Source organism: Columba livia, chromosome Z (assembly GCF_036013475.1).
Source record: "Columba livia isolate bColLiv1 breed racing homer chromosome Z, bColLiv1.pat.W.v2, whole genome shotgun sequence".
NCBI classification, from domain to species: Eukaryota; Metazoa; Chordata; class Aves; order Columbiformes; family Columbidae; genus Columba; species Columba livia.
Window position 1 is genome coordinate 45,688,095 of NC_088642.1, and position 21,875 is coordinate 45,709,969.

At 41.8% G+C, this 21,875-nt stretch overlaps 1 protein-coding gene and 1 long non-coding RNA gene across 4 annotated transcripts in view; both read left to right on the plus strand.

Annotated features, from left to right (window-relative positions):
* The window catches only part of RAD23B (RAD23 homolog B, nucleotide excision repair protein), a 40,485-nt gene extending 25,415 nt beyond the window's left edge, over window positions 1-15,070 (plus strand). For both annotated transcript variants that reach the window (XM_065045688.1, XM_065045689.1), the window contains 5 exons: window positions 2,018-2,145; window positions 8,952-9,075; window positions 10,185-10,312; window positions 10,722-10,898; window positions 12,727-15,070. In XM_065045688.1, the coding sequence (XP_064901760.1) occupies window positions 2,018-2,145; window positions 8,952-9,075; window positions 10,185-10,312; window positions 10,722-10,898; window positions 12,727-12,840 (671 nt within the window). In that variant the 3' untranslated portion in view covers window positions 12,841-15,070. The remainder of the gene's footprint in view (window positions 1-2,017; window positions 2,146-8,951; window positions 9,076-10,184; window positions 10,313-10,721; window positions 10,899-12,726) is intronic.
* Window positions 15,071-18,553: 3,483 nt separating this feature from the next.
* Window positions 18,554-21,875, plus strand: part of LOC110359060 (uncharacterized) — a 32,725-nt gene continuing 29,403 nt past the window's right edge. The window contains exon 1 of one of the 2 annotated variants that reach the window (XR_002413961.2): window positions 18,554-21,871. This is a non-coding gene — a long non-coding RNA (uncharacterized LOC110359060). The remainder of the gene's footprint in view (window positions 21,872-21,875) is intronic. The other variant, XR_010468898.1, reaches the window with a different exon arrangement.

Sequence of the window (21,875 nt, forward strand, 5' to 3'; positions counted from 1 at the left end):
TTATGACATGGCAGGTGTGCAATTCCTGAATTACTGTTCTTGGTCTTGCTTTTGCATGATTTGTGTAAGTAGACCGTATTTGGAGTACATGTGCCTAAATTCCCAGTAATTCTGTTTCCTTCTTTGTCATTTAATTATGGCTTTTATAGCAGTCTGTCCAGAGCAAGTCAACCTAATTGCATTTTTTTTTTTTTTTTTTCTGTAACAAATGTCATACTCTTCTAGCTTATAACCTAGCTTATTAGAGCACTGCAGAAATGTTTTTCTAACTATTTAGATCAAAATATGTTGTGTCTGCTGTTTATTAGTTTGTTACCAGTAGTAGGGATAAACTAGTGCGATGTAAGAAAGAACATGAGCAGTAAGTTTTAACAAAATCACTATGTTGGAACAATTGTTGGCTTGACTTTCTTGCTTCTCTGAAGACATGTGCAGAAATACCTGTCTTTAGAGCCAGGTGAGGTTTTTTTATGTCCTCTGAAAAATTAAAGTAGATGTAAAATGATTGATCTTGTATATGAAGACATAAACTTACCAGTCCTAAAATTCAGATTGGCACTATTATTTTGAAATCTGAACAATAAATACTCAAGTTAGTCAAGGGTTGTAAATCCATTATTTATCATTAAGGATAATGCACAAGGATCCTTGGGCTTGGGCTGTTTTATTATTTGTTCTTGAGGATATTGCCCTCAGTCATACATCCACTGATTGTTTAGAAGCATTCTTTAAAAAACAAGCAATGTGGTTTTGTTAATTTTGGCTTGAGTTAAACACCTTTCTAAACAAATAAAAATCAGTCTTTTCTTTAGTACTTTTAATTGTGACTTACTGCTAAAGTTACTCTGTTAGGTATTTTTTCCCTCTACTTCTTTTAATCTGTTAGTTTTTATGGTGACTTAATTATTTAACTCTTCTGCCACTAACTTGCTAGTGTTAGAGAGTCAGTATCAGTGTTCTACTGAGATCAGGAGTTCCACTGAGATCTCCTTCCTTTATCCAAGGAAGGAGAAGGTATTGAGAAGGTATTTTTATCCAAGGAAGGAGAAGGTATTTTAATGCCTGTGGGGTTTTTTCCCCTGTTTTTGCACAGCAAGGTAACCTTTAAGGTGTTGCTCAGATACGATTTGTGATAGAATAGTTTGGTTTTTTTTAATTATTATTAAACCTGCTGTCTACTTTTGAGGAAGGGAAATAAAATGGATTGTGAAGAGATAGTAATTTTCCCTACAATACAATTAGTATAGGGATCAGTTGTCCTTAAATTGCTTCATATATAGTGTGTTTACCCTTTTGGTGACTGCAGGTGTGGGCCTGTTCTTTTATGCTGTGAGAGGTGGGAGATTTTATGTGATAGATGTCTAGTCAACTTTACATGAATTAAATGAGCTTACTTGTTCTCCCAAGCCCCCATGGAGGTCTAGATGACTTCTCTAGATGTAACATTAGGTCTTCTGCCTGACTTGAACTGGTCCACGTTAAGTTGCTTAAGTGACTTAGATCATCGTCACCAGCACGTAGCAATATACAGTTGTAACTTGGTCATCATTATTTGTCATCTGTCTAACCATAACATAGTGTAAAGTTTCTTAAGGAAAACCTCAATGGCCAACAGTTTCACAGGCAGATTTTTGCCTGGAAAGCTTAATTTCCAAACTTACACTGCAGGACACTTTTCTTGATTACATCAGGAATTGAATATTACCTGTGAGGATACTCTTCACCTTGGGCGAAAATGTAGAGAGGGAATATTATTTCTATTATGAGTACAGAGGTGTCACAAGTGCTGCCTTTTTCGTTGTGTTCATTACTGTCTGCTGTTCCAATCAAGTGCATAATGAAACCACCAGAGTATATTTGGAATTAAAGCAACAGAATCATGGCAAGTTTAATATGAGCTATTCTTAATTCTTCAGTGAATGACTCAGATTTGGGTAGAAGTGAAATTTATCCAATGCAACTTTTTTGGTGCTTTTTTTGGCTTATTCGCTTAAAATGGTGGTCATGTTACTTCTAGTGACAGGTCAATCCTATGAGAATATGGTGACTGAGATCATATCAATGGGCTATGAACGCGAGCAAGTAATTGCGGCGCTGAGAGCCAGCTTCAACAATCCTGACAGAGCGGTGGAATACCTTTTAATGGTGAGCAGTTTATTTTACTGACACCTTGTTTTCTCACTTCCTGTTTTGTCCTCGCTAAAGAATAGTTATAACTGTGATTTACTTGTTATTTTTAATATTATCCAATTGGTGAAAGTAACACGTGTTCATAGAGGAAAACCATCTCTAAGCAGAGCATCTGGAAGGCTGAGATTTGGATTTGGAGGGTCATAATATGTTCCAGGAAATACTGAAGTCATCCCTAACTACTTCTGTCACTTTGTTGATTTATATGGATATGTATGTAAAGTATGTCGAGTTACAGTGAGAGTTTTAACTGCCAGTAGCTGGCTCAAGGAATGAATTTGAGTCACATGTTAGTGACAGCATTAGCTGTATTTTTTTACTAGTATCTGTAACATCACAAAGGCTATTTTAAGTTTCACTTCATTGTTTTTACTAATAATGCACAGTGTTCTTAATAATATACTTTCCAGACAGACAGATTTAAAAATTTTTTGAAGTGTGCTTAGTTTAACTGGTGTTTTGGAGAAGAAACAGTTTCTTATTTGACAGATACAGTTTGAAGGGGGAAATGAACATCATTGGTGTAAGAGGAAAAAGAAGAGTAGCTTCACTTGAATGGAAATCTTGTGAATTGTTTTAGGGGCTTTTTTGATTACTTCTTATTGTATACCTCCATCTAATAGGTGAATTGTAAACACCAGAGAATCTGTCTAGAAGCTCGTTGCTTCATCAGTATTTCAGGTGCATTTTTCACTCTAGAATACCATTTTTTTCCCCCGATGCAGCTTTTGCTTGTTCCAAATCTGAACTTTATTAATTTCATTAAAATCGTGGAGTCAGGTATCTTGAAACAAAATATATATAGAATGAATTTCTGATAGACTCATAAGAAAACAGCATTTTTACTTCTAGTCATGAAACATTTCTTGTTAATGAAGTTTTTCTTCAGTAGTTAAAACTGTAAGTCACTGGTGTGCTTGCTACTTACAGTAGTGATCCCAAGACTTTGTAACCTGCAGTTTCTAAACAGGCAACAAATGTTTTGAATACATAAATGTAGAAAGTTCAGTTCTCATCTAGCATTAGATGAGAACGACTACCTGAAAGGAGGTTGTAGCATGGAGGGTGTTGGTCTCTTCTCTCAAGAAGCAAGTCATAGGACAAGAAGAAATGGCCTCAAGTTGCTCCAGAGGAGGCTGAGATTGGAGATTAGGAAACATTTATTCACACAAAGAGTTGTCAGGCCGTGGAACAGGCTGCTGAGAGAAGTGGTTGAGTCAGCATCCCTGGAGATGTTTAAAAGATGCATAGGGGAGGTTCTTAGGACATGGTTTAGTGCCAGTGTTAACAGTAAGACCTTGAGGGTTTCTTTCAGCCAAAATGATTCTTTTTTGGACCACTGAAAGGTGATAAGTATTGTCTTGCCCTTAGGCTGAATGCAGTAGTTCCAGTTTGTCGGCCTTAAGTGTGGAACCTCAAACATCTGGAATCCCAAACTTTTGTTTTTCATGCCTTAAAAACATTGATTTTACTATTCATTTAGTCTGTACATAGACCATAAATCCAGTGCATCCTGTAAGTTTTGGGCTTGCTTAATGTGTGCCAATCATATACTGTGTGCAGTGCTTGTACACTCTGATATTTCCCTGCTATAGCTTATTTCTGTTCAGGAAGTCTTGAATAGAAATAGAGAATCCCTATGATGAAGTTCAACATGTGGCACTTGCCAAATAGATTAAGTCTGACTGGTCTCAGCAGTTCCTTTCTACTCTTTCAGTAGGTCCTGTGTTTAATATGGATCCTTCTGTTTTAGAGGCTGGTCCCTGTCTGTGTTGTGTTATCCTTTACTGAGAATATGTTTTATCCTTTACTGAGAATATATTTTCTTTCTTTAAATGAGATTGAAAGGGGAAAGGGGGCAGTAGCAGGCAGGTCAGTAATGAGCAGTGGGTTGGCACACCAAAGCTTGAGAAGATGCATGAAAGTGAGATTCCTCAGACTGTGCATTGCCAGCCGGGCGAGGGAGGTGATTGTCCCTCTCTGCTCCGCACTGGTGCGGCCTCACCTGGAGCACTGTGTGCAGTTCTGGGCAACACAGGATAAAAAGTATATAAAGCTACTGCAGAGTGTCCAGAGGAGGGCTACAAAGTTGGTGAAAGGTTTAGAGAGGAGGCTGTGTGAGGAGTGGCTAAAGTCACTGGGTTTGTTCATCCTGGAGGAGATTAATGGGAGACCTCATGGTGGCTGCAGCTTCCTCACAAGGAGAGGAGGAGGAGCAGATGCTGATCTGTTCTCTTTGGTGACCAATGACAGTATCCAAGGGAATGTCAGGAAGATGTGCCAGGGGAGGTTTAGGTTGGACATTAGGAAAAGGTTCTTCACCCAGAGGGTGGTGGAGCACTGGAACAGGCTCCCAGGGAGGTGTCACAGCCTCAGGCCTGACAGTGTCCAGGAAGAGACTGGACAATGCCTTCAGACACATGGTGTGAACTGTGAGGTTGTCCTGTGCAGGGACAGGAGTTGGACTCGATGATCCTTGTGGGTCCCTTCCAACTCAGGACATTCTATAATTCTGTAGTAGCTGGCAGACTTCTCTTGTCCTTTCAGAAGAATCCTGTTGCTGAAAATGGTCTTTTTAATTGTTCTTGATCTGCTGTGATCTGAACATATTTCTTACTATCCTGCTGCATTAAAAAAACTTATCTTTAGTTAATAGTGGTCCATTGACAACACTGTTCTTTGACCCTCTGTGTGCCTCCAAACCATAATTGATGTTATCTTTTATGTAATCTGCAGTGTAGGATTAGGATGTTGAGAGCTGTAAGTCTATACCACTGTCCTGGTTTAAAGGATGAGTACACCAAGGGCACCTGTGAAGTGTTGGAAAGAAAATATCAAGAGAGTACGCTTGAAGTGTAACTGTGTCTTCATTGAGCCCTGAAATTTCCACTTGTCCATGGTTCAGATGACAAGCTGTTCAGTATTCATGGCTGAGGATCTAGACGTAATCCTGTGTATTTGAGCTGTGGTCGTAGAAGGAGGTCTTGATTCTAGAAGGCACTGTTTCTTTTTCTTCACCCCATACTCGACTTTGGGGCATTTAAATTCAGATCTCGCTTTGACCCAAGGTTTTCTAGCCCTTCATTAGGAAGGACTCCTGCCTTTCCTTCAACAACCACACGATTCATTGCACCCTCTTAGTTAGAAACTTTTTAGGAAATACCTCTTTACCCTGAAGATAGTCAAACACTGAACAGGCTTCCTAGAGAGGTGGTCGATGCCCCAAGCCTGTCAGTGTTTCAGAGGCATTTGGACAATGCCCTTAATGACAAGCTGTAACTATTGGTCAGCCCTGGAGTGGTCAGGGAGTTGGACTAGATGATTATTGTACGTCCTTTCCAACTGAAACTATTCTGTTGTAAACGTGTACATTCCTTGTGCTGGGCTTCATGTGAATATTACCCTATGGAGAACAATGTCAGCTAAAAACTGCTCTGGAGCTTACTTAAACTGTGAAGAGTTGTTTAATCCACCATAATCCAGATGGGATGCATCCGTGGGTGCTGAGGGAGCTGGCTGAAGTCATTGCTGGACCGCTCTCCATCATCTTTGCCAAGTCTTGGGAAACGGGGGAGGTGCCCGAGGATTGGAGGAAAGCAAATGTCACTCCAGTCTTCAAAAAGGGCAAGAAGGAGGACCCGGGTAATTATAGACCGGTCAGCCTCACCTCTGTCCCTGGGAAAGTAATGGAACAGCTTGTCCTTGGTGCCATCTCAAGGCATATCAAGGATAAGAGGGTTATTAGGGGCAGTCAGCATGGCTTTACCAAGGGTAAGTCGTGCTTGACCAACCTCATAGCCTTTTATGAGAATGTAGCAAGGTGGATGGATGATGGCAGAGCGGTGGATGTGGTCTACCTTGACTTCAGTAAAGCCTTTGACACAGTCTCCCACAGCATCCTCGCAGCTAAGTTGAGGAGGTGTGGTCTAGACAATAGAGTAGTGAGGTGGGTTGCAAACTGGCTTAAGGAGAGAAGCCAAAGAGTGGTAGTCAATGGTGCGGAGTCTAGTTGGAGGCCAGTATCTAGTGGAGTGCCTCAGGGGTCAGTATTGGGGCCAATATTATTCAATATATTCATTAACGATTTAGACGAGGGAATAGACTGTACTATCAGCAAGTTTGCTGATGACACTAAGCTGGGAGGAGTGGCTGACACGCCAGAAGGCTGTGCTGCCATCCAGCGGGAGGGACCTGGACAGGCTGGAGACTTGGGCAGGGAATAACCTGATGAAATTTAACAAGGGAAAGTGTAGAGTCCTGCATCTGGGCAGGAACAACCCCAGGTTCCAGTCTAGGTTGGGAAATTACATATTAGAGAGCAGTGTAGGGGAAAGGGACCTGGGGGTCCTGGTGGACAACAGGATGACCATGAGCCAGCACTGTGCCCTTGTGGCCAGGAAGGCCAATGGCATCCTGGGGTGTATTAGAAGGGGGGTGGTTAGTAGGTCGAGAGAGGTCCCCCTTCCCCTCTACTCTGCCCTGGTGAGACCATATCTGGACTATTGTGTCCAGTTCTGGGCCCCTCAGTTCAAGAAGGACAGGGAAGTGCTGGAGAGGGTCCAGCGTAGGGCAACGAAGATGATTAAGGGAGTAGAACACCTCCCTTATGAAGAAAGGCTGAGGGAGCTGGGTCTCTTTAGTTTGGAGGAGACTGAGGGGTGACTTTATTAATGTTTATAAATACATAAAGGGTGAGTGCCATGAGGATGGAGCCAGGCTCTTCTTGGTGGCAAACAATGATAGGACAAGGGGTAATGGGATCAAACTGGAACACAAGAGGTTCCACTTAAATTTGAGAAAAAACTTCTTCTCAGTGAGGGTGACAGAGCCTGGAACAGGCTGCCCAGGGGGGTTGTGGAGTCTCCTTCTCTGGAGACATTCAAAACCCGCCTGGACATGTTCCTGTGCGACCTCACCTAGGCGTTCCTGCTCCAGCAGGGGGATTGGACTAGATGATCTTTTGAGGTCCCTTCCAATCCCAAACATACTGTGATACTGTGTTAAGGAAAAAAACGGCCTTTTTGCTGTCCAAGGAATGTTTACATTCAAAATTAATTTTACGTGAATTGATATATCATGCTTTATTCTGTTGGATAGTTCTATGGACAGGGTGTGTACACCTCACTAGTCTCATCTGATTATAGTTGTACACAGTCTAGGTTAATTGGAGAGTGATACTTCAGGGTTATGTTTAAGACTTAAGATGATGTTCAAGATGACAGTTTGTCTCTAAGTAAATTTCATTAACTAGTGTTTCCATCCAAGAGCAAACTTAAGGTTTAAAAAGCATATGCTGTTTGATCTGGGCACAGATTGCAGTGACAACACCTGCCTGTGAACAGACAAAATCAACAAGTAATTTCATAAGACTAACCCAAGTTCCTATATTATACTTAAATTCCCAGAAATGAGTGATTTAATGGGAAAAGGTATTTAAGCAATGCACTGATAAGAGAGTTACCTTGCAATTAGGTAGTGAGTGAAGTTTTCTTCCCCCTCTCTGGAGGGAGGGATGTGTAGCAAGCTGACCAAGCCATGTAATGGTAATGAAGTATGCGACAGGGAAAAATTGCATTTATTCCTGTCAGTGGCTTGAAAGTGGACTTGGTTATTAGGTGATTTATAATCTGACATACATCTTACCTCACGGTAGGGCAAAGTTTTGCCTGAAGCACTGTCCAGTTCTCCTTTTTTGGAAGAGGCCTTTTATATTAGCTGTGTATTCATCCTTTTTGTTCAGCTATAGTGATGAACATCTCATGTGAAGAACAAGTAGGAGTAGGATTTTTAATCTGTGTTACCTACTAGTGATTTCTGTGGTAGGTTTGCAAACCTCTTCATTGTCTGGTTACACTGAAATTCTGTGATCATTTCCACCTATCCCATTCCTTAAATTTTGTGGTTTACAAACTGAAGGGTGCCCAGGCCAAGCTGTCTAAGCTTCTAGGCTTCAGGGAGGATGGTGGAAAGGATGAACTTGGTGCAGAAGCTCAGTGACAGTAAGGAAAACATGGTCTGTGTGGGAAGTTTGAAGGATTTCCATACAGGAGAGAAGTAGTAGACTAAGTAAGGTCTCGTAGGTACAATCCACATTCTAATTTATTATAATTGTTCTTTTTTAGATGTGTCCTCCTAAGCAATTAGTTCCTATTTAAAGTTGTTTACACATGGAAAATAAACAAAATGCAACTTAACTGGTTTTTAACCTGCTAAAATTTGATAACATACAAGCCTTTTCACACTCAAGATAGAGTAAACAACAGTTGCTGTCATGTTACATTGAGGAAAGAGGTCCAAAGAGCCTTGTTCTTATATCTCAATTTCTTGCCAGATTGTATGGCATCTATAATCTCACTGTTAGCATTGTGTACCACAATTCTGTTGCTGTAATGTAACTTTATTTGCTTAACACTGTAACATATTGTAACACTATATTTAGTTTAACTTTTTCACTCCTGTCAGATATCTTAGAACAGGATTCAAAGCAAGTAATTGTTGATGGAGTAAAATGTATTTTAAACTGGTGCAGTGCATGCTTTACTACCTCCCTATACAAGCTGCGTATTTTTCTTCTCAAAAAATAAACTACTCTTTCACAGTATTCTCTTCCAGTTGTAAATGTACACATATCACAACATCCTGCTTTGCATTTGCAGTGAAAGCGTTAATGTTTTTTCTTCATTCTGAAAACTACATAATATGTGTAGTAAAACAAATATCTTTTAGCATTCTGTAGGTAATTATGTGAACTGTGGCTTTAGGGTATACCTGGAGATAATCAGGCTGTGGCTGAGCCATCTCAAGCAGCAAGCACTGGTGCCTCTCAGTCTTCAACAGTGGCAACATCAGTAGCAACTATACCTATGACTACTAGTTCATTAGGAGGTAAGAAAAAATATGTATGAGTGGATGTGATAAACACAGGCATTCAAGTATTCTATGCTTCAGTGAATTTTAAGTTCGTGGTGCTTGTGAACTTGTCAAAGTGAACTGGATAACAGCTGCAGCATGGAAATTTCAAGTGTGGTACTCGCTTAGAACAAATGGCTCGTTGTATGTGGATATATCTGGAACAGAGCATGAAGTTTCTCAAAATGCTGTGAACTTGCACAATTCCTTTGATTCAGTGTTCCGGATACGAATGTGGAGGGGATTGTGTTTTCTTTTAAACTCTGTTTTCCGTTGTGCCCTAACTGTGTGCTGTCAGCTGTGACTATACTAAATGCATTTACTGCTTGGAAGTTGGAATATCAAGGGAGCAACCTGCAGTGATGCTCTGAGGTGTGTAACACATGAGAGACCTATCTGTGACCTAGGACTTCTCACTCAGCAGTGCAGCACACAAACAAACTGGTTGGTCCCTGCTGAGAACTCTGTGTTAAAGGGAAAGAAATACATGAAAGGAGCATAATCAAGGGGTGGGCTGTGGCAGAGATGGTGTTCAAGATGTAAGCCTTGATAGGGGCCAGAGTGTACCATAGCGGTAGAAGTGACAGGCACACACGATATTCTCCGTAAAGAGAGAATGAGGGGAATGGGATACTTCAGAGCACTTTAGACACTGTTGGATACAGGGCAATACCTAACAGTATAGAATATATGTGAAGGCAAGACTGACTTGAGGACAGAACTGACCTGTTCCAGGAGGTAGAATACTCTGTTGTAGGCATAGAGACACAATAGTAGGCTGGGTAGTTGTCTCTGAGGTTACTCAGAAATGAGACATGAAAAGTGCTGGAGATCAAGGACAGAAGGCTCTTGGATATTAAGAGAAGGCTGTGTGAAAAGAAAATGTATTGTTTAACCTCAGAATAAAAAGTTCTTGCTTAAAACTAGAATAATATAGTGTGGGGAAGCAAGCTCTTCTTCAGTGAGGGGTGTATTGTCCACTTTTATGTTCCATTTCTATGTACATAGATAGATAGCATAGATATATATTTTATTAAGAATCTTTGTAACTTTTTAAAAAATGTGTTACCTCCTTGATTTTTCAGGACATCCACTTGAGTTTTTACGAAATCAGCCTCAGTTCCAGCAGATGAGACAAATTATTCAGCAGAATCCTTCTCTGTTACCAGCACTGCTACAGCAGATTGGACGGGAAAACCCTCAGCTACTGCAGGTGAATCTTAAAATTATAAAATAATGCTACTGATTTTGATTTAGCTTTACAAGAAAGAAAGGGATATGTTGATGTTAACTGGGGTAGTGTGTTCATAGCTGTTAAAACATTCTTTGTTGGCTTTTCAGCAGTTATTGCTTCTACAGAACATATTTTCTGTGACATTAGAAATGAGTCTGAGTCTTTTCACAAGAGGTGCAAAGGGCATCAGACAAAGGGAGGGGTCTTTGCAATGAATGGAAACCTTAAATTGCATTTCTTATGGTTAGATGTAATCATTTTTCACTATGCACTTTTGACACATTTTTTTAACTCCTTAATTTACTGAAAATAAATACTCTTACTTGCCTGTTGTCAGACTTAAACATGCTTTATTTCAAAATATCAATTATTCTCTTGTGTATCATAGCAAATAAGCCAACATCAGGAACATTTTATCCATATGTTGAACGAGCCAGCTGTAGAGTCCCGCCAAGGTTTAAGTGGCAGTGATGATGGTGCCAGCATTGGAGGAGTAGCAGAAGCTGGAAATGGGCATATGAACTACATTCAAGTAACACCTCAGGAAAAAGAAGCTATAGAAAGGGTGAGGCTTTCCTCTTTGAAATGTTGCTTGGCTGTTGCTCTAGTGTTTTGACTCTGGTACATGCATAAGACATGCCTTAAACTTTGTTTATGCTCAGTAGTTCTGCCTCATTTTTTTTATTTTATATTTGACATGTCATAGCTGTTATAGTCTTGTTTCAAATTACATCTCTTGCTTTATTAATTGAGTCCAAAATCTTTTGAATCTGTCTTACTGAGAAGATGCAGAGCCTTTTAAGTGATCAGAGGCCATCTGTAGTAATTGATGATTGAATGTGTTTCCCTCTGGAACATGAGGGAACTCAGGCAGTAGTTCCTCTTGCAGAAGTGTCAGAGGGTACTTTTTTAGATGGTGCTGTGATAGGCTTCCAGGTACAAAGGTGTGTCTGCATGAGCACTGTTTGCAAAGTACGTGGATAGTAAGACCTCTCATAGTTAAGTAGATTAGTTGAAGTCACCACTTAACCCAGTTATTTGTCTATCCATGAGAATTAGTTAATTATAGCTTTGTAAAAATAAAGGTAAATATGTCTGTAAAAATATACTTGGACGATATATTTCGTTCATGAATACCCTGTGTAACACCGAATGAATACGGATTTGCATAGACAGCAATACCTGAAAGTTTTCTTAGAACAGATTGCAAAGACTTGTGTCACACTGTGGTAGTGGTTTTGTATATCAAAGACTGTTTTTCAACTGGCAAAGCAAAAGGTTATGTAAGGATCATCAGAAAAAAAAAAAAAAAACAAACAACTTTAGTAGAGGTGTCAATTTCCTAGATCTTAAGGAAATTGACAAAAAATTAGTCTAATAAAAGTCTTTGTACGTGCACATATTCACAGGTCATCCTCTCTAGTCTGCTGCATTTCTTTTTAAAATCACTTTATGCAGTAGAGCATTATTACCTCTACAACCTGTTCAAAAACCCAACAGAGACCTGCGTGCTGCTTCCCCTTTCCATGCTTTCCCCTTTCCCAAAGTTGGGCTGTTTAAGTGTTACAGCTGACACATTCATGCTGTTTGTAAGCATGAAATTAAATTTAGGAATGGTTAGTAAAGGATAATAGGACATAGTTTTTCAAAGATATTTGATGTGCCCTATATGTAAAATGCCTTGTGGGTGCTGTGAGGAGTTTAAGAGAATCTCCAAGTGGTTGTACGTGGTTTGGCTAAAACAAAGATTGGTTTGCTGCATGTCTTTAAGGGCAGGCTAAACCCGTTCTTTGGCACAGTAATAAGCTCTTCGCTAGTGTTCTCATCCACTGTTGTCATTGTGCCCTAGACATTAATTGGTTCCTTGACTTCTGAAAAACTTATTGCTCTCAACTTAGTTCTTATGGCTGCAATGTGTAATCAATTATTTATTTTTTTTTTTTTTTTAAAGAGAAAGGCCAGTTGGAACAATGGAAAGTGTGGCTTAATGTGATGTGTTGGGCCACCTACTAGTAATCACAAGCTGGGAACTTTTGTTCCAGGCAACTTTTGTTAACAATCCTGAGCTTTGTATAATTAGTAACTTCAAATGGGCGTTGTTTGTTTGTTTTTGTGTAGCGGTGCAATCTGCTGTTACTTCCTGACATTACTGTGATCAGAGTCTGTTTTAGTGTGTTACTGTTGCAGTGAAAGAAAAGTGACATGTTTTATGGTAGTTTGTTAGACTCAGATCACTTTTTCAAGTAAGAATTCTGTTTTCTGAAGACAGAGGCAACACCTTTGTGCACTAAGTGGTATCTTAAGATGCTTAAGTGGCACCTTAAATTACTAGGTGTACAAAGAAGGTTAATATATAATAAAATGTACTTTCTAAATCTGTTTATTTTCTTCAGTTAAAGGCACTGGGATTTCCTGAAGGACTGGTGATACAGGCGTATTTTGCTTGTGAGAAGAATGAAAACTTGGCTGCCAACTTTCTTCTGCAACAGAACTTTGATGAAGATTGAGAGACCTTTTTTGGTTTCACACCTCACACCAGTGCATTAAACTAACTTTGTTCACTGGATTGTCGGGGATATTTGGGCTTATATTCATAATGCTTGGTGTATGATATATGGGGAGCAGGGGAGAAGAGAATATGGGAAACAAAGCAAAGAAAGCAGCAAGTATGTCTACTTTAATTTAGCAGATGCAGAAAATTATAGTGTAAAATAATATGCAACCAAAAATCAGCTTTTGCAGATAATTAGTTTCTTCTATACACTGTAGGTTAACTTTTTCTAGTTTTCACTCTTACTGTACTAGTTGCAGAAATGTAGTGTAATGCTTCACGTTCCTTTCTACTTGGTATTGAAAGTAGCCTGTGCCACCTAGATTCTACAGTCACTATTTCATGGCAACACTGGATAGCAGCCTTGTGAAATCTAAAAGATCAGAGCAAATGCAAACATGAATGCCAAATTATGGGTAACTATTTTGCTTTTTCAAATGTGTTAAAATAGGGCAAGAAGCACAGTATTTTGTTTAAAGTTGGGTTAAAAAATGTTGGCACTTTTTTTTTTAATTGAAAATCCATTTCACTTAAAACTGTCTCGATCATTGCAAAACACTACCCTCTCCTTTGCCCACTTCAAATGATCCGAGAGGCTATATACGTACAGGTAAAATCATTATCCTGTTTACATATTTTCTTTTTGAGAGAAATGATAGGTACCTAATTACTGTTCAATTAAATGTCACATTGCAGTAAAAGTTTTAAAATCAATAGATCGCATGTTTGGTTTTGTTATATGCGCTCTTGTGAGTTGAAGATTCTCTTTCTGCCAGCAAACAAAATGCAAGTTTCATTTTTGTCCACTGCAATGAAACTTTATCAAATCAAATTTCACCTTCCTACTTTTGAACTAGCTTTTACAACACAGCTCTAAGCATCTGAATATATTGACATTCTGTTGCTTTTGAGTAGATTGTAATTATCAAGCTATTTCTGTTCAGTAGGGACTTTTCTTGGACTTCCTCATTTTATGAGAAAGAGAAGTTCATAACTTGGGATATCCACAAAACAATGGAGTTATTCCAGCCCAGAAGAACCTTCACTCATATCTCTGATATTGCAAAAAAGCTTTGGTTATAGAGTTTTGAATCTTACTTTTTGGTACCTACTTGTCATTTATTTTGTTTAATTATCATAAAATGTAACAATCTTCCTTTTAATATATGTTGACTTGTAGAGACACTTTTGCCCATAATTGCAGTGTTAGCAGTGAAAACAAATTCTAATTTAACCTAAAGCTATCATGGGGATGTTTAGAGTTGTACTCCAATTATCTAGATTACAAATTTATCTCTACAGTAACCAAGAAAATATTATTAGTGGTATAGTACTGAGCTGTCGTACCACTAATGATATTAACAATTTAGTGGTACATTACATTTAAGAAATTATTTTTCTGCTTAGCTTGTATATCACTGGATTAACTACTTAACTAATACTTAAGCTTAAAGTACAAGTCAAGTGTATTGAGAAAAGAGAGTGAAAAAGACTGAAACATTTGTATTGTATTTTGTTTCTTCATTGGTTGGCCATCGTCTGTTAAATGATTATCCACACAAAATAATTAAATGTATTAAAACCTTTTTCTTTCTATCCTTAGGTACATGTGATGTTTTTCCAGATAGTGTGTATCTTAATTATTCACATTTTTTTCTCTTAAAATTTCATAGGTGTATGTCTTAAGTGATCAGTAGCACAAACCAGATCTATCAGTAGTTGTGATATTGCTAAATAGAAAATAAGTCTTTCATAATGCTTTCATTTTAGTGAAATGTTAATATGCAAGTCAGCCAGTAGACTTCAGCTAAATAGAATTCTTAGTATATTTATGTACTGGAAGAGATGGATTTTGATTTAACACTCTTCAGACAAAAAGGGGATATTTGTTACCTGTAAAAGGACCAGCTGCCAAGTACTTGAAAAATGCCAAACTGGTATAAAGACTTCTCGAATGTACTCTACTACATAGCTAATATCTAACTGAGACAACATGTTTTAGTTTGTGGGAGTCTTCTGATCAAACTGCTCTCAGAAATAACCATTTTTTCTCTAGGAGGATGGAGAGTAATGCAAGAACATCTGCGCGTGTTTTCAGTCAACTGCCTCCAATTTTGATTCTGAAATGTTTACTTATTATAAATGTATTTCAATTAAAGACTGTTGAGCTTGGTCTTTGTAAAAAAGCTAGTAGCTTTGGTCATTTGTAACTTTGTATGCTGAGAGACTGAGGGTTTAGCACTGTGTGGTTGAGGCCTTACTAGTAATTTTCTGTTCCCAGTTTTCAACAGTGAAATAGTGTTTATGTGACTTCTGATGAACAACAGGTGTCTGACGTTACATCCTAGCAAAAACTGTTATCTTTTCCATAGTGGGATGCTTGCCGTGGAGAATCACGTTTCTCTTTGTAGTTGCTGCCAAAATGAAATAATACATTGAACTCATATGGTCTTGAAAAGTTAAGTGTGACCTCAGTGAGTAATTAAAGTTGTCTAGGTACGCTGTGCCTCATTTTCTGCCAAGTGCTACCAGGCATTGTCTGCAGAGCGTGCTTTCCAGCTCTTTTGCTGCAGGTCTCATAGGGATTTGGTGAGCATTCTCCTCAGGGCTTTGTCAACAGTAGCTGAGAAAATCAAGTATTTCTTCTTAAGTTTTGGTACTGGAGTCCTTACCTGTGTTGTAAAACTTAAAAGTATCTGCTTAGTGACAAGCTACTCATAATGCACTTTTAATTTGGATTAAAGAAATTACTCTGAAGTCCTCTCCGTCCTATAGTTGTCTAATCTTATGTCCTCTATGTAGCTGCATTTTAATTCTATGGTTCATTAACATTGTCCAGAATCCTCTTATGAATCTAGTTAAACCCAAGAGATTGGATTGATGATGTGCTTTATTCTTACCACACAAAAAAACTTCTTAGAAGTGTGAGAATAATCACTCATAAAGTCAAACTGTGTTTCTGATTTTGAAGTGCTGGGTTGAGCTTTACTTCAAGAATACACGTGAATGAATGAAACTTGGAGACCAAAAGCAAGTCCTCAAATAATGTAGGAAAAGATCTGTCACCTGTGGTTTCATTGAATATTTCAGGTGGTTTTACAGAGATTTGGAGACAGACATGTTAATGTTTAAATTCTTTTGCTGATTTATTTCCAGGCAAGTTCTATCTGCACACGAACTAACCTAGAGTTTCTGCACTTGAAAGTACTATATACCTCTTGAGTATTAATGTAATTTGTGATTCATGAGTACGTGTCTTAAATTGTAAACTGTGACCTGTGAGAAGTTGCCACAAAAACTGGGAATACTCAGTCTCAGAAGAGCAGAATTCCTTCAGAATATATGAAATAGGGCTAAAAATCAACACAGCTGTAATATTTTTTTTTCAGTTGCTGTAGGAAATTGTTGCTAAATGAGTACATAACTATATTGTCTGACCAGGCTTCTAGCATGTCTGGCTTACAGGGCAACTGTGAGAAGAGGAGAAAAAGGGACAAAGTGATTTTACATTTGGGGCAGGAAGTGGTGAAATGTTTGCCAGGCTACTGTAGGAGTCTGTGAAGCTCTGCTGGGACAGTCTTGAATTTGTAGGTTAGAGAGTCTAACAACATGCAAATAAATTTGAAGTAGATGTCTTATTGGTACACAAATATTAAGATAAAATACCGCAAAGACCATTTTCTATACCTGGTTAAAGTGTGCATGCAGTGCCTAGGTCACTGTTGAAAATCTGTGGCAATTTGCCATTGCTAAAATACTAGACCTCAGTTTGCCATGAATGGGAGTGGTGATTTTGCTCATGTGCACGATAGCAGAATAGAGAGCTGTTATTGCTGAATACAGCGGTTTGGCATGGCCGACTGTGGTAGGGGTATGTAAACAGCATTTAACGGTGGCTTTGTCAGCTGCTGCTAGCAATGAGGGTAGCCTCGCGTTCTGAATTCAGTTCATAATTTGCTTTGCTTCAGCGTTCTTAGAATCTATTGCTTTGCAAGCCTATTAAAGAGTCAATTTAGTTGCTTATGAATTGTATACACTACACTGCTTAAAAGGGAAGTTAATTGAAAGCTAAGAATGCAAGTGAGGAGAACTGAGAAGGTCGCTTGTGGAATTATAAGAGCTCAGCCCTTTGGGGAGTCATATTACTTAAACATACTGATGCGAAGTGAGGCTCAGGTTGAAGTTATGCATTTGATGTGCTCTGTCTGGTGTTCATGCCATCAGGTGGCAGAGATAAAGTGGTGTTTTTAATGAGAGAAAAGTACCTCGTTGGAAGCAAGTAGTAATAGACTTGACTAATGGGGCTTCTTCTAGTGCATAGGCAGTGTTCTGCCATCTTCTGTGTATTTAGATTTTTGAATTGGAGACACTGTTGCTGCAGTTACTCTATATTGCTGTACTGCTGGAATTTGTAGTGTCTTTAGAACTGTATTATGCCTTAATAAGCCTTAACATGCCCTAATAATACCTCTGGAATGCCTTATCACAGTATGGAAGGGACCTCAAAAGATTATCTAGTCCAATCCCCCTGTTGGAGCAGGAACACCTAGGTGAGGTTGCACAGGAACATGTCCAGGAGGGTTTTGAATGTCTCCAGAGAAGGAGACTCCACAACCTCCCTGGGCAGCCTGTTCCAGTGCTCTGTCACCCTCACTGAGAAGAAGTTTTTTCTCAAATTTAAGTGGAACCTCTTGTGTTGCAGCTTGATCCCATTACACCTTGTCCTATCATTGTTTGCCACCAAGAAGAGCCTGGCTCCATCCTCATGGCACTCACCCTTTATATATTTATAAACATTAATAAGGTCACCCCTCAGTCTCCTCTTCTCCAAACTAAAGAGACCCAGCTCCCTCAGCCTTTCTTCATAAGGGAGATGCTCCACTCCCTTAATCATCTTCGTTGCCCTACGCTGGACCCTCTCCAGCACTTCCCTGTCTTTCTGGAACTGAGGGGTCCAGAACTGGACACAATATTCCAGATGTGGTCTCACCAGGGCGGAGCAAAGGGGAAGGAGGACCTCTCTCGATCTACTAACCACCCCCCTTGTAATACACCCCAGGATGCCATTGGCCTTCCTGGCCACAAGGGCACAGTGCTGGCTCATGGTCATCCTGTTGTCCACCAGGACCCCCAGGTCCCTTTCCCCTACACTGCTCTCTAATATGTAATTTCCCAACCTAGACTGGAACCTGGGGTTGTTCCTGCCCAGATGCAGGACTCTACACTTTCCCTTGTTAAATTTCATCAGGTTATTCCCCGCCCAACTCTCCAGCCTGTCCAGGTCTCACTGGATGGCAGCACAGCCTTCTGGCGTGTCAGCCACCCCTCCCAGCTTAGTGTCATCAGCAAACTTGCTGATAGTACACTCTATTCCCTCATCTAAATCGTTAATGAATATATTGAATAATATTGGCCCCAGTACTGACCCCTGAGGCACTCCACTAGCTACTGGCCTCCAACTAGACTCCACACCATTGACCACCACTCTCTGGCTTCTCTCCTTAAGCCAGTTTGCAACCCACCTCACTACTCTGTTGTCTAGACCACACCTCCTCAACTTAGCTGTGAAGATGCTGTGGGAGACTGTGTCAAAGGCTTTACTGAAGTCAAGGTAGACCGCATCCACCGCTCTGCCATCATCCATCCACCTTGTTACATTCTCATAAAAGGCTACGAGGTTGGTCAAGCATGACTTACCCTTGGTAAAGCCATGCTGACTGCCCCTAATAACCCTCTTATCCTTGATATGCCTTGAGATGGCACCAAGGATAAGCTGTTCCATTACTTTCCCAGGGACAGAGGTGAGGCTGACCGGTCTATAATTACTCGGGTCCTCCTTCTTGCCCTTTTTGAAGACTGGAGTGACATTTGCTTTCCTCCAATCCTCGGGCACCTCTCCCGTTTCCCAAGACTTGGCAAAGATGATGGAGAGCGGTCTAGCACTGACTTCAGCCAGCTCCCTCAGCACCTGTGGATGCATCCCATCTGGACCCATGGATTTATGGATGTCCAGACTATTTAATTGCTCCCTAACCCAGTCCTCATCAACTAAAGCAAACTCCTCCATTGACCTGGCTTCATCCGGGGTCTCAGGGGTACAGGGCTCCCCAGGACAGCCTCCAGCAGAGTAGACAGAGACAAAGAAGGCATTCAGTAATTCTGCCTTCTCTGTATCTTCTGCCACCAGGGCACCCACCCTGTTCATCAGTGGGCCTACATTGCCTCTGGTATTAGTTTTATCTGCTATGTATTTGAAAAAGTTCTTTTTGCTGTCCTTGACCCCTCTCGCCAGCTGTAATTCTAAGGAGGCCTTGGCTATCCTAGCTGCCTTCCTACATCCTCTAACAGCAGCCTTATATTCTTCCCAAGTGGCCAGCCCCTGCTTCCATGACCTGTAAACTCTCCTCTTCTGCTTGAGCATACCCAACAGATCCCTATTCAACCACGCAGGCCTCCTGGCTCCCTTCCTTGACTTCCTTCATGTGGGGATGCTCTGATCCTGAGCGTGGAAGAAGCAATCTCTGAATGCAATCCAGCTATCTTGGGCCTCTTTTCCTTCAAGCAGTCTTGCCCATGGGATTTCCCCCAGCAATTGCTTGAAAAGGCCAAAGTTAGCCCTGGTAAAGTCCAGGGTTGCAGTTCTACTTGCTATTCTGTTCCTGCCACCCAAGATGCTGAACTCCACCATCTCGTGGTCACTGCAACCCAGGCAGCCCTCAGCCTTTACTGCTTCGACCAGACCCTCCTTGTTAGTGAGGATGAGATCCAGCAGTGCACCTCTCCTAGTCGGCTCCTCCACCATCTGCATGAGGAAGTTATCATCAATGCACTGGAGGAACCTCCTGGACTGTGGCTGGCTGGCTGAATGGTCCTTCCAGCAAACATCAGGGAAGTTAAAATCACCCACAACAACCAGGGCCTGTGACTGTGAGGCCACTCTCAGCTGCCTCATCAACTTCCTCAGCCTGATCTGGTGGCCTGTAACAGACGCCCACAACACTTGTCACCCCTGCCAGCCTGCCCCTTGATCCTGACCCATACACTCTCAACTCGCTCATCATCCACTCCTGGGCAGAATTTAGTACATTGTAGTTGCTCTCTCACATAGAGAGCAACTCCACCACCACGCCTGGCTGCCCTGTCTTTCCTGAAAAGGGCATAGCCATCCATGACCACGTTCCAGTCATGTGAACTGTCCCACCATGTTTCCGTAATTGCCACCAGATCATAATCTCCCGACCGAACATAGGATTCTAACTCCTCCTGCTTATTCCCCATGCTGCGCGCATTAGTGTACAGGCATTTCAGGGAGCGAGCGGAGCACACCAATTTCTCCCTAGGGGCATAGGAGGCCACCCGGTCCTCATCAGTTTTAGAATGCTGCCCCACTGGGACAAGCCCAGCTACAACCCCATCCCCCTTCGAGCCTAGTTTAAAGCTCTCCAAATGAGCCCAGCTAATTCCTGCCCCAGCATCCTTTTGCCCCTGCGAGATAAACCTTTCCCGCGTGACACTGTCCGGACTGGTGTCTTATAAAACCAACCATTATCAAAAAATCCAAAGCCCTGCCTGTAGCACCAGTCTTGGAGCCAACCATTTAGAGACTGAATTTTCCTATTCCATCCCACATCGTCACTTGAAGATGGAAGGAGTGAAGAGAAGATCACTTGAGCCCCTGAGTCTTTTGCCATCCTTCCCAAGACCTTGAAATCATTCTTCATTCCCCTCAGACTACGGGAAGCAGCTTCCCCCCCATCTGTCTGGAAGGCCAGCAGCGGGTAGTAGTCCGTCGGGTGCACCAGTTTGGGGAGCTCTCTAGCGATATCCTTGATCCAGGCTCCAGATAGACTACAAACTTCCCTAAGGTGAGGGTCAACTCTGCATATTGGGCCCTCTGTTCCTTTCAGAAGGGAATTTCCTATTACAATCACCCTTCTTTCTTTCTTATCAGAGGCAGTCTTAAGTTGTGAAGTCAACCGCGTCTTCCTATGTGATCTTGTAGGCAGGCTTGGCACCACCTCCTCACCTACCTCTTCTTCAAGATCCAGGGCCTCAAATCTATTACGGAGGGGCACCTGGGGAGGCAAAGCAGGCAGGGAGGGGGGCTGCCCGTGACGCCGAACCGGAATACACTTCCGACCCTCGTCACCTTTTAGGTCCCCTACCTCTGCCCGACAGCAACAAGGGTGGGGCCGTCTCAGGACTTCCGCCTCTGTCCGAGAGGGCAGGAGGTCCATCTCCTTTTGGGGGGTACCTCCCTGGGACCTTTCTGACTGGCACGTCAGGGTGTTACTCCACCAGTCGATCTCCCTTTCACACTCCCTGATGGTCCTCAGCGTCTCAACCTCCTCCTTAAGTTTCACAACCGTGTCGAGCAGATCTTGGACCTGCTCACACCTCACACAGGTGGAGTGCTGGCCTCCCTCCCCCGGCAGCAGCAGGCTCTGGCACTCCCTGCAGCCGGAGACCTGAACAGCCACCGCTCGGGACAGAACCTCCTCAGTCCGCGTAGCCACAGCCTGTTTGAGACAAGCTCTCCTCCTGGAGGCGACCATGGTCGTCAGCAGTCTGGGATGCTGGCAATAAGTTAGAGGGGCTGACAAGCGACAAGTGCTCTCTGCACCCTGCTGCACAAGCTACCACCCCCGCTGCTGCAGCACAGTGCGGGTGGGACTCACCCGCTACACAAGCTGGTTGCTCCTCCCTAAACCTGGTGGGCAGCGACTAGTGTCTGCCCTCCCAAAGGATTTTTCAAGGCAAGGGGAGGGGTCACCGACACCGTGGGAACGCCCCCCGCCACGTCAGCCGCTGTCTCGCAATGGCTGCCGGGGCTGCGGGGATTGGGACACACCGGGAATCACGCTGTCCCTGTGCGTTTGCCTCTGAGCTTCCTAATCTCTGCTGAACCTCGTGGCCGGCTGAACCCCGCCGGCTCCGGCTCTAGCTGGGCTGGCTCCGATCAGATGACTGGATGCTAGTATCGAGTGGTTA